Source organism: Trachypithecus francoisi, unplaced genomic scaffold, assembly GCF_009764315.1.
Source record: "Trachypithecus francoisi isolate TF-2019V2 unplaced genomic scaffold, Tfra_2.0 Lachesis_group2, whole genome shotgun sequence".
Taxonomy (NCBI): domain Eukaryota; kingdom Metazoa; phylum Chordata; class Mammalia; order Primates; family Cercopithecidae; genus Trachypithecus; species Trachypithecus francoisi.
This window is the reverse complement of record NW_022681465.1, coordinates 110870754-110882856: the sequence shown is the minus strand read 5'-3', so window position 1 is coordinate 110882856 and position 12103 is coordinate 110870754. Positions and strand designations below refer to the sequence as shown.

Here is a 12103-nt window from a genome sequence, read left to right as displayed (position 1 = left end):
TGCACTGCAGCCTGGGTGACAGAGCAAAACTCTGTCTCCAAATAAAAAGAAAAGAAAAGAAAAGAAAAAAAGAAAGAAAAAATAAGCGCGGTGGCTCACGCTTGTAATCCCAGCACTTTGGGAGGCCAAGCCGAATGGATCACTTGAGGTCAAGAGTTTGAGACCAGCCTGGCTAACATGGCAAAACCCTGTCTCTACTGAAAATACAAAAATTAGCCAGGGGTGGTGGTGCATGTCTGTAGTCCCAGCTATTCAGGTGGCTGAGGCAGGAAAATCGCCTGAACCCAGGAGGCGGAGGTTGCAGTGAGCTGAGATCGTACCACTGCACTCCAGCCTGGGCAACAAAGGAGACCCAGTCTCAAAAAAAAACAAAAAAGAAAAGAAAAATAGCAAAGCTATTTGAGCAGAAGGATGGGAGGGGGGTAAGAGGGGATCAATATACCCTAAAATTTGCAAGTAGTCTTGAATTACTTAAAGTCAGTGGTGAATGAGCAGTTACTTGGCATTCTAAAGTTCACTAAGCACATAAATGTTGTATGACACAAATGTGTCACTGGTGCTCACATTGAGCACTATACTCCTTTGTATTCATCACAGCTCTATACAATGCAGAGAATGTACCTTTAACTATTAATGTATTCAAGAGGGATTAGTCTATTGTCTTATTATGAATATGAGACCACTTACAACCACTGTTCTTAGGCAATCCTGAAGGTTTCCTAACCTTCAGGGGTTTTTTTTGTTTTGTTTTAATGTTAAAATAAGGTATACTTCCCAGCATCATTTAAAAAGTCTATTTAAGTATTAACTACTATGGAAGAACCTCAAGGGGGAAAAAGGCAAGCAAAGTAGCTTTTATTAGGACCATGCAGTCAGGGATTTCTTTGCAGAGTTGCTTTTACTTCTTTTAAAATATTATAGAACTATTTTTCGGCTGGGCGCGGTGGCTCGCACCTGTAATCCCAGCACTTTGGGAGGTCAAGGCAGGTGGATCTCAAAGTCAGGAGATGGAGACCATCCTGGCTAACATGGTGAAACCCCGTCTCTACTAAAAATACAAAAAATTAGCCGGGTGTGGTGGCGGGCGCCTGTAGTCCCAGCTACTCTGGACGCTGAGGCAGAAGAATGGCGTGAACCTGGGAGGCAGAGCTTGCAGTGAGCCGAGACCAGGCCACTGCACTCCAGCCCGGGCAACAGAGCGAGACTCCATCTCAAAAAAAAAAAATTATATAACTTTTTTTTTTTTTTTTTTTTTTTTTTGAGACGGAGTCTCACCCTGTCACCCAGGCAGGAGTGCAGTGGTGTGATCCGGGTTCATGCCATTCTCCTGCCTCAGCCTCCCAGTGGCTAGGATTACAGGCGCTTGCCACCGCGCCCGGCTAATTTTTTGCATTTTTAGTAGAGACGGGTTTCACCGTGTTAGCCAAGATGGTCTCGATCTCCTGACCTCGTGATCTGCCCGCCTCGGCCTCCCAAAGTGCTGGAATTACAGGCGTGAGCCACCGCGCCTGGCCACAACTATTTTTTAAAAGAGGTATTTAGATACTGAATATTGACATCTTAAAGGTTGTTGGTCCTTAACTTCAGACTTCATAAAAAAAAAAACACACACCTCACTCTAAAAGCATGTCCTGCAAATCACCAAACTCTCCATCCCTCCCCTACCCAATTATGTGTAGCTTAGAAACCTCCTTGTTCTGGATCTTCCCCTTCCTACCACACAACTCTTAACATAGTTTACTTAAAAATTTACTGACTAAACTAGCTCTGGAGGACTCTGAATAACTTCTGTTAGCTCTTCTGAGAAGAGAATATTTAAGACTCCAACAGAGGGAGACTCTCAGGCAAGATATTCAGAAAATACTATTTCCTGACTATTGTCAGAAATCAATAGCTGACTATTGTCAGAAATCAAGAGGGACTACATACAGTTGTGCCACAGGTATTTCCAAATACCTCAAATAATATTGAGCAATTCTCTGTCATTAGTAAACTAATATAAACAGTAATATATTACAAAGCAGTAAAACAATATGACTTTCCACATGATACTTCTACTTGTGACAAATCTCTGCTACGTGTTTTACATTCTTTATCTAATTTCACCTGAAAAGCAACCTAGTAAAATAGGTATTCTGCCTCCATTTTACATATGAAGAACTGAAATTCAGGAAGGCATTTCTCTTCTGTGCTTCCCTAATGCCCTAGGAATCTATCATTACCTTTGTCAGACCACATTATAATTATAATTATCTGTGTATATGTCTGTGTCCTCCCTTACCAGAACCCTCAGTGCAGGGACTGTTTTTCTTATTTATCTTTGTATCCCAAGAGTCTAAAGCAATGACTGGCACAAAGTATACAAACTATAAATAGCTGCCTAGTGAATGAATAAAACGATTAATTTGTACAACATTCAAAACATGGTGGAGTTGGGATTTAAAGCCATGTCTTCTAATTGCAATGCTCAAGCTACTTGTACTACACCATACCACCTTCCAGTAAACAAGAAATTTTAGGACAAATGACCTACATAGATCCCAATGGCAAGAGTCCACACCCTTTATACTATACTATCTTTGTGCACATAAAGTGTTCCATTCTGTCTAATAAGTGACTTGTAACTAGTACATGATTTCAAATCTCTAACTTATTTTAATGAAAACTTCTAAGACTATTTAGGGACATCCACAGACTTCAGCAAACAGCAATACCAAAAAGAGGACATTCAATGGGAGAAAGGCTACATGATTCCATCTATTTGATGTGTAGTAGCACAGACATGTTCACCATAAATTCTAAACAGGGTTCATGCTCTTTGACCCAAACAAAGAATAACAGTCTGGTTTGCAGTCATGGACGGGTATGAAATCAGCCTTAACTAAGGGCTTCTTCTGTATGTTAGGATGACTATAGTAATAATACTCCGTTCCCTCATTCCCATTTAGAAGATTCTGTTTCTTTCTGAGAAAACTATCCAGAGGCCATTTTGACATTATCAAGCAGGATCTGTCCTCAGTCATTCTGCAGCAGGGAGTGTCATCGTCTTTCCTACCACCACTGGCATCAGGGAATCTTGGTCTGTCAATTGTGACAGATCACGTTCCAGAGAACCAGGCAGTGTGCATGATTCACGAAGGCAGAATTTTTACCCAGTTACCTGCAGTGCAGAGACCAGGGAGAGGATCTAACTTCTACTGTAAAAACTGTTTTTTAAAAATTCCAGGCTGGACATGGTGGCTCATGCCTGTAATCCCAGCACTTTGCGAGGCCTAGGCAGGTGGATCACCTGAGGTCAGGAGTTTGAGACCAGCCTGGCCAACATGGTGAAACCCCATCTCTACTAAAATACAAAAATTAGCTGGGCATGGTGGTGGGCACCTGTAATCCCAGCTACTCTGGAGGCTGAGGCACGAGAATCACTTAAACCCATGAGGCGGAGACTGCGGTGAGCCAAGATCGTACCACCACACTCCAGCCTGGGAGACAAGAGCAAGACTTTGTCTCAAGGAGGAAACAAACAAACAAACAAAAATCCCAGAGTATAAAAAGGAACCTTTCTTTTCTTTTTTTTTTTTGAGATGGAGTCTTGCTCCATAGCCAGGCTGGAGTGCAGTGGCGCGATCTTGGCTCACTGCAACCTCCAACTCCCGGGTTCAAGCCTTTCTCCTGCCTCAGCCTCCTGAGTAGCTGAGACTACAGGTGCGCACCACCACACCCAGCTAATTTTTGTATTTTCAGTAGAGACAGGGTTTCACCATGCTGGCCAGGATGGTCTCAATCTCTTGCCCTTGTGATCCACCTGCCTCAGCCTCCCAAAGAGCTGGGATTACAGGCATGAGCCACTGCGCCCAGCCAAAAAGGAACCTTTCTTAAGGTGCACAGGATAAGAAAGTATACACCAATGTAACCATAATCTTTATTTCTACTGAGGAATTTGGCTCTCAGGCTGCTCGTGACAGCAACAGATTTTTAAGATTTTAAAATTTTTAAAGGAATTCCAGGTAGTTAAACTGTTTTGTTAGACTCAACACTAAAAATACACACCAAGGACCAAGCATGGTGGCTCACGCCTGTAATCCCAGCACTTTGGGAGGCTGAGGTGGGCAGATCACTTGAGGTCAGGAGTTCAATACCAGCCTGGCCAATGTGGCAAAACCCTCTCTACTAAATATACAAAAATTAGTTGAGCATGGCATCGTGCGCCTATAATACCAGCTACTCGGGAGGCTCAGGCAGGAGAACCACTTGAACCGGGGAGGCAGAGGTTGCAGTGAGCCGAGATTGTGCCACTGCACTCTAGCCTGGACAACAGAGCGAAACTCCATCCCAAAAAAGAGAAAAAAGAAAAAGAAAAGAAAAAGAAAAATATACACACCGAGAATCTCAATCAGAAGTATGAACTTTTGTATCAGTCAGTTTTATAGTTACTGCCAGATATGTAAAGTGAGGAAAGGTAATGACGCAAATAGATCAGACAGCTATCTTGACTTTGCATTTCTGATCAAATTAGGGCTGAAAGTTATGTATATATCATAATATAAACAGTAATTTTTTCCAAGACCGTTTGTCTCTGTTACTTATTGGTACATAATAAAAAATGCCCTAGAACTTTGGACTCAAACCCGTGTTCAAATTCTATTTCTATCATTATTAGTAGCATGATTTAGAGCAAATTAAACATCCTAAGCCCCTGTTTCCCCATCTCTAATAGAAATAATAATGCATACAAAAGTACTCAAGAAATGGTAACTACTGTTATTTTTAGAAACAATGCTGAACTAATCTTAACTATAAAAATCTCTCCCAGGTCAGGCATGGTGGCTCACGCCTGTAATCCCAGCACTTTGGGAGGCTGAGGCAGGTGGATCATGAGGCCAGGAGATCGAGACCAACCTAGGGAACACTGTGAAACCCCGTCTCTACTATAAATACAAAAAAATTAGCCAGGCGTGCTGGTGGGCGCCTGTAGTCCCAGCTACTCGGGAGGCTGAGGCAGGAGAATGACGTGAACCTGGGAGGCGGACCTTGCAGTGAGCGGAGATTGTGCCACTTCACTCACTCCAGCCTGGCAACAGAGCGAGACTCCGTCTCAAAAAAAAAAAAAACAAACAAACAAACAAAAAAACTCCCTGACATAAGTGCCCCCAAAACTAAAACCCCTGCCACCTAAATATTTTCAGCCAATGTCAACACTGCATCAGAGAGAGGACTGCCAACAGAAAGAAACCACTGAGAAAAAACAGGAAAATATTCACCTCCTTATCTGTCATTATTATTCTGACTCCATCCAAGATATCTCTGCTACCTGGAGAGACTTCTCTTTCAAGGTCAAAAGTTTCAGAGGAACTTAGCTGTGTCTCTGTAATTTAAAAAAGTTAAAATCCCATTAATTTTCATTTTGCATTTTCGTAGTTAAAAAAAACAAACATGCCTATTTTCCCCTAAAGTTTAGGATGTGATAATACTGTGGTGGCAATATATTAATAGATTTAGTTTGTTTCTTCTTAAAGCTTTACTGAAGCATAATTTACAAATAACAGAATTCATAAATTTTCAGTATACAAGTTAATGTGTTTTGACAAATGTATACCCTTTATATACTACCATTTATACCATGTAATCTCTACCAAAATCAAGATACAAAACATTTCCAACACTCCAAAAAGTTCACTGTACCCCTCTACAGTCAATCTCCTACCACTCCGGTCACTGCAATGAACTCTTTACAATGACCAGCTGACTTTATGTTCCTATAATTTTGTCTTTTCTAGAATGTCATATAGAATCACAGGTCTTTTGCGTCCAGCTTCTTTCACTTAGTATAATGTGTCTGAGATGGACCCATGTTGTCACATAATATCAATAGTTCATACTTTTTACTGCTGAGTAGCATTTCATTGTATAGATATATCACAATTTGTTTATTCATTGATCAGTTGATCGATTGGCTTATTTCCACTGTAATTCTAGTTTTAAAGTATATTGATTTGACAGAAAACAAGAACCTGCCAATCTTAGTGCTGAAGTTAAAGAGATGATAAGCAAAAACAGAAATTAGGACCAGAAATAGAACATATATTCCAGACAAAGATGAGCCTTTCTTTAATATATTCTTTAAGCAGCATCTATTAATTCAACAAATATTAATTGAACATCAAGTCCCAGGCTTTATACTAGCTACCAGTAATATGAAAATGTAAGATGGGGTCCCTTGTAGTCTAGTTCAGGGGCCAGAAAACTAGATACAGCTCTTGGGCCAAATCCTGTCAGCTGCCTATTTTTCTAAGTAAGGTTTTATTAGAACACAGCCATGCTCATTCATCTATATACTGTCTATGGCTGTTTTTGCACTAAAATGCCAGAACCAAATAGTCTCAACAGACTCTATGGCCCATAGGGCCTAAAATATTTCCTATCTAGTCTTTTATTTTTAAAAAGTTTGGCTGAACACAGTCGTTCATGCCTGTAATCCCAATGCTTTGGGAAGATGAGGCGGGACAATCACTTGAGGCCAGGAGTTCAAGGTTGTAATGAGCTATGAACATACCACTGCACTCCAGCCTGAGTTACAGACTGAGACCCTGTCTTAAAAAAAAAAAAGTTTGCCAACTTCTGCTGTAGACACGTATTACTTAATATAACAACAAAAAAAAATTGTAATTATCTTTCAAAACCACCAATGTATCTGGAAAAGATAGTTACAGACTGAATGTTTGTGTACCTCCCCAACTTCATATGTTGAAATCCCAACCCCTAATGTGATAGATAATATTAGGAAATGGGAGCTTTGGAAGGTAATCAGGTCATGAGCACAGGGCCTTCCCTCAAAAGAATGGGATTAATGCCCTTATTAAGGGACTCCAGAGAGTTCTCACCCTCTTTCCACCATGTGAGGACACAGCAGGAAGCTGCTATCTATGGCTCTCACCAGACACTGAATCTGCCAACTCCTTGATCTTGGACTCTCCAGCCCCCAGAACTGTGAGAAATAAATTTATGTTGCTTATAACCCACTCAGTCTAGAATATTTTATTACAGGAACCCAAACTAAACCCAGAAATTTATCTCAGAATGCAAATCCAGTAAGTTCTCTGTTATCTGACACTATACCTGCTGTACCTCTAACTGGCACTTTTGTGCCTCACAAATGCAGTAAATGGCCAGTGTTAGGCAAATAGAGTATCTGCAAGTTTCTAATGTATCTTCTGAATCTTTAAGAAAGGATTAAATACATTTCCAGAATTAACTATATTTTAATACATCACCAATTTTTTTGAAAACTGGACACACACACACACACACACACACACCCCACCTTACTGGAAAAAGGCTTACAGCACATAAACTTCAAAATCCTCTCTGTCAACTTTCCCTAAAGGTATTTTCAAAAAGACATTCATTATATTTAAAAATAAGAACCATTCACTGCTTAGATTACTGCAATAACAAAAAGTCTTCAATTACGCTTTCTGTGAATGGCTGAAATGTCCAACTAAGAGGGCATTAGCTTCTCAGAAATAAGCAATGCTAGAAGTATGCAAAATGTGGGCATAAGGCTATAATCCTGCTTCTTCAACTAAGTGAGTAACACTAAAAAGATACTGTAATCTTAAATATTAGACTCCTGAACTGTCAGAAATATGAAATAAAAGTAAATAGGAACAAGTAACAGACTACTACACTAAATATATGTTTCACCCATTTGGAACAAATTTTTTCAGACAATTTATATATTTAACTTCTAAATTATATATTTAAAAAGAAACCCAGGAGTTTGGCTTCATGGTGAAGTAGTTATACTTTCTTAGCAAAAGGAACATTAATGTAATGAATACCTTCTGCAATCTCATTTAGACATGGTTTATGTCAGCAAACAGTTGGACTTAATTAGCAGGCTAATGACAGCAAGTGCAAGTCATGATCATAAAAGCTATCTAACCTCAGTATGAAGGACCTGCTTTCCCTCTCATTAACTAGGCCTTTCAAGATCAATATATTTGCAGGTTCCTCCTACAAGATCCCGTGGTGATGTCACACGCCATCATCCTAAACAGACTGAGTGATTTCCTTCTAGGAAGTCAGTAGTCCCAGAGAGAGGGGGGAAGCTTTCTTTTCACAAAGGTGGCACAGCATTCTTGAGTGCTCCTGCCAAAATCTGAGCGCTCGGTAGTGTAGTCTCTTAGTGGGTATTGCTAGGCAGTAATCCAAATAACATTTCAAATGAATTAAGGAGCCACTTTCAATAAAAACCAACATAGGTTAAGCATAATGGTTCATGCCTATAATCCCCAGCACTTTAGGAAGCCAAAGCGGGAGGATTACTTGAGCTCGGGAGTTTAAGGCCAGCCTGAGAAACACAGCAAGACCTCATCTCTACTAAAAAATAGTAATAATAATAATTTTAAAACTTAGTTAGGTGTGGTGGCACATGCCTGTAGTCCTAGCTAGTCAGGAGGCTGAGGAGGGAGGATCATTTGAGCCAAGGAGTTCAAGGTTACAGTCGGTGAGTCATGACTGCGCCACTGCACTCCAGCCTTGGCAAGACTCTGTCTCAAAAAAAAAAAAAAAAGAAAAGAAAAGAAAAGAAAAAAAAAAAAAGCCAACACAGTTCAATCTTTAAAATAAATAAAGACCTTTATGACAGACCGCCAGATGTTTACAAATATTTATAGGTCTTTCCTAGATTACATGCAAACTAAGTTTGAGTCTGTGTGGATAAACATTGAAGAAAACCAAAATAAGAAAACTATGATTATCTCCAGTCCTTATAGGCTATATGAGACCTGAGGAAAACCAGACGTGACTTATCGCAACATCTGTATACTTGCTGTTCGAAGTTAAACATCAGTAGGAAGCCCCTCAATCTCACAGGAATTAGGCTAATGATCTTTTCAGAAAAGCCAGAACGGAAAATATAGTCTAAAACAAGTTCCTTACAAAGTAGTAGTTCATATCACAAAATAATGCTTCATACTATACAATGATTCAGGAATTCCCTCAGATGGTAAGTATCTTAGTTCATTTTACATTATTTTGTATATCTAAATCTATCCATGTACAACTTTGAATAAGCATCTCTTCTACCTAAAACAACGTACGTATCTTTTAATTTTTACAATTAACAAAAAGCAAACTAAAGCACTTAACAAGGTTAAGCAGCTTAGGTCTAAGATTAAAAATAATGACAGAACATACACAAAACTCAATTTCTGGACCTCCTGTGCAGTAAGACCCGAACAAATGGCAATATAAAAACTAACTACTAAAAAGCTCTGAAGTCCAGGCACAGTGGCTCACATCTGTAATCCCAGCACTTTGGGAGGCCAAGGAGGGAGAATTACTTAAGCCCCTAAGTTCAAGGCTGCAGTGAACTATGACTGCACCACCGCACTCCAAGCTAGGTGACAGAATAATTTAAAACAATTTAATTTAAATTAATTTAAACAAATTAAGTAACAAAAGGCTCTGAATGTACAGTTAAGTAAGTGCCATTCCTGATGTTTCACTGCCATCTCTGACGAGGTCTGTCAACAATCAAGGAGACAAAAAAGTCATGTTAATTTCAAAACTAAATTACCCCTAAGGAGAGAAAAGATTGAGAATAAAAGCCAATGGCCATTAAAAACACCTATATGTATATACGTATACGAGTGGGGAGATATGTACATACACGCATCAATTACATATAAACCTCCAGAGGGTAGTTTTGAAGAGTCAGAGGAAAATTAATAGGCATGAAAAGGTAAATAGGTATCAGAAATTCAGTAAAATCACAGTGGGGTACTTACCAGGACAAACAGTGATTTCTTCTGCAGAACTCTCTGGCATAAGGACTAAGCTTCTCTTACCGGTCAAAGGAGCAACACTGAAAGAGAACCAAATCCCAAATGAATTCCCAGTAAAATAAATCAGAACACAGAGCCAAAAGCAATGGTGAGTCACTCACAAAGCCACAGGTAATCACAGATACTTGCTGCCTAATGCCACAAAAGCACAACAGGAAAGCAAGGAATCAGTACTGAAAACTGTAGGCCAGAAATATGGAAAATAAATACGCTTACTGAAGCTTCAGTTCCAGTGAAATCACTGAATGAAAACAAATTCCCTTTTGGAGTTTTTCACAAAGGAAGGTCGAAGGGTAAGAACTGTCTGTGAATATCACCGAAGACAAAAACTCCACTCCAATGTAAGGATGTCAAAGGTGTTTTACAGACTCCATCTCAGCCTTCTGAAGGCTAGAGATTTGTAAACTCACAAGACACAGAGATTCTTCTGACAACACACTAACTTTCTCCTCCTTTTGCAGTTAAATTTCCTCTTTATCTCAAGATGTTGCTTTCCATGCAACAAAAATAAAATACAATTCCAAACTGCCCTACAGCAAAAATCTGCCCACATAAATTGAATCTCTTTTCTAACAACAACTTAATTATAAATGGCTTCCTTCATCCAACCTTCTGGTTTTCCCTGACTGCTCATGATGTGCAATCTCTGCCTGACATAGGAACACATGGCTGATCTGAGCATCTGAGCTAGCCCCCTCATGCTTCACAGGGCTTTATCATTAGCATGATCAAGTATGCAAGAGTGCTTAAAAACAAAAATCCTCACATCAACCGAGAACCACAAAGAGAATAGCTACAACTGAACTCATGATAAATAACTAACTCCTGATAGAAAACCACAAGTGATTTCTCTCTAAATAAAACATCTCATAGCATTTGTTATAAACCCAAGCCAGACACAGTTTAACTCTGCATGTAACATTAGTGCTCTATTCAAAGGGTCCATCACAAAACAATTTTCTGACATTTATAAAATGGGCTAATCAATTTGAAGTCAAACCACATTGCCTACGATTCCAACTCTCTCCTGGTGACAAAGTGTATAATCATTTATTAAAACCTACATCTGCTCTGCACAAGGCTCACCACAATAAAGCAGAGAAGCCTACGGGGAGTAGAAGGCCTACTCTGTTAAAACCACTTCCAAAACTGTCTTAACAGCAAGAAAATCAAACCAAAGCCACATTCTTTAGCCCAGGAAGGAATACCAAGTACTATCAACCAGAAGCCTAAGAAAGACCACCACCTTGACTACAGCAAATGGCAATTGGGCTTCAACTCTCATATGGGAGAACACAGTCATGCAGTTCAAAGTTAAACTCTTGAGAAAGTTTCAAACTCAACTACCAGATAAAAAGGCCAAGTGGAAAGTAACTGGAAGCATGATCCAGTTAATAGTGCAGTTTATAATTAATCAATTGCTATCTATTATTAAAGTAAGAAGACTTAGAAGGTAAGCCCTCAATCAATCAGCAAGAACAATGGAGGAGGTAATGCAAATACAATCCTTTACAGGAGATAGGAGGCACAAACAGATTAAAAGTGGCACAGAACAGACAGTGAGAGTGATGCAGGTCCTGTGTGGCCTGAATAATATGAAGACTTCAAAGAGGATGTAAGTCTGAAGAGTAAATTTAAAAGACATATAAGGTTTAGATATACAGACAAAATAAGCATAAGCAGAGTTGGGGAAAAGAGAGAAAGGGGCTGGAATAGAAGGACTATAAAGAAATCAGTCTAGAGCCTTCAAATTAGCATAGAAAACTAGTGTAATTAGTTAAAAGAATAGCAGGATGTGACCATTTTTCAGGAATAATGTAAATAAGATTTATGCCAAGATAGCTGGCCTGGACAAGATGACCTCTAGGATCTCTTCCAGTTCTTAATATTCTGGGCTTCTATGAGATGCACATCAGAGAACTTAGAGATACTAATAAAATTTCTCCTAGTCTTCACTTATAAAAGCGCTAAAAGTTCTCTGGCAAGCTCTCCATGTAGAGTCTCACTCACGTGGTTCATCTCCCTTATGCTGGCAACCATCAGAGGAGAGAATTCATAGCAACATATAATCTCTCACCTTTGTGAAGCGGGCACAGAGTTTCCCTCTTCAGAAGTTTCTTCAACAATCCCTTGGGAAGACTGCAAAGAAATACACAGTATCTTAAATATACAGGCACAGGTGAACTGGCTTCTCTTCCTTTTTTAAAAAAAATTAATTGTTCAACGTTCTCTCTCAATAATTAACAATAAGAAGA

General features: G+C 39.4%; 1 protein-coding gene across 9 annotated transcripts in view; it reads right to left on the bottom strand.

The window, feature by feature from the left end:
• The window catches only part of UIMC1 (ubiquitin interaction motif containing 1), a 99581-nt gene that overhangs the window by 42249 nt on the left and 45229 nt on the right, over positions 1–12103 (bottom strand). For all 9 annotated transcript variants that reach the window (XM_033180051.1, XM_033180052.1, XM_033180059.1 and 6 more), the window contains 3 exons: positions 11926–11987; positions 9792–9868; positions 5259–5362 (listed from right to left, as the gene is read on the bottom strand). In XM_033180051.1, coding sequence (XP_033035942.1) covers positions 5259–5362; positions 9792–9868; positions 11926–11987 — 243 coding nt within the window. The remainder of the gene's footprint in view (positions 1–5258; positions 5363–9791; positions 9869–11925; positions 11988–12103) is intronic.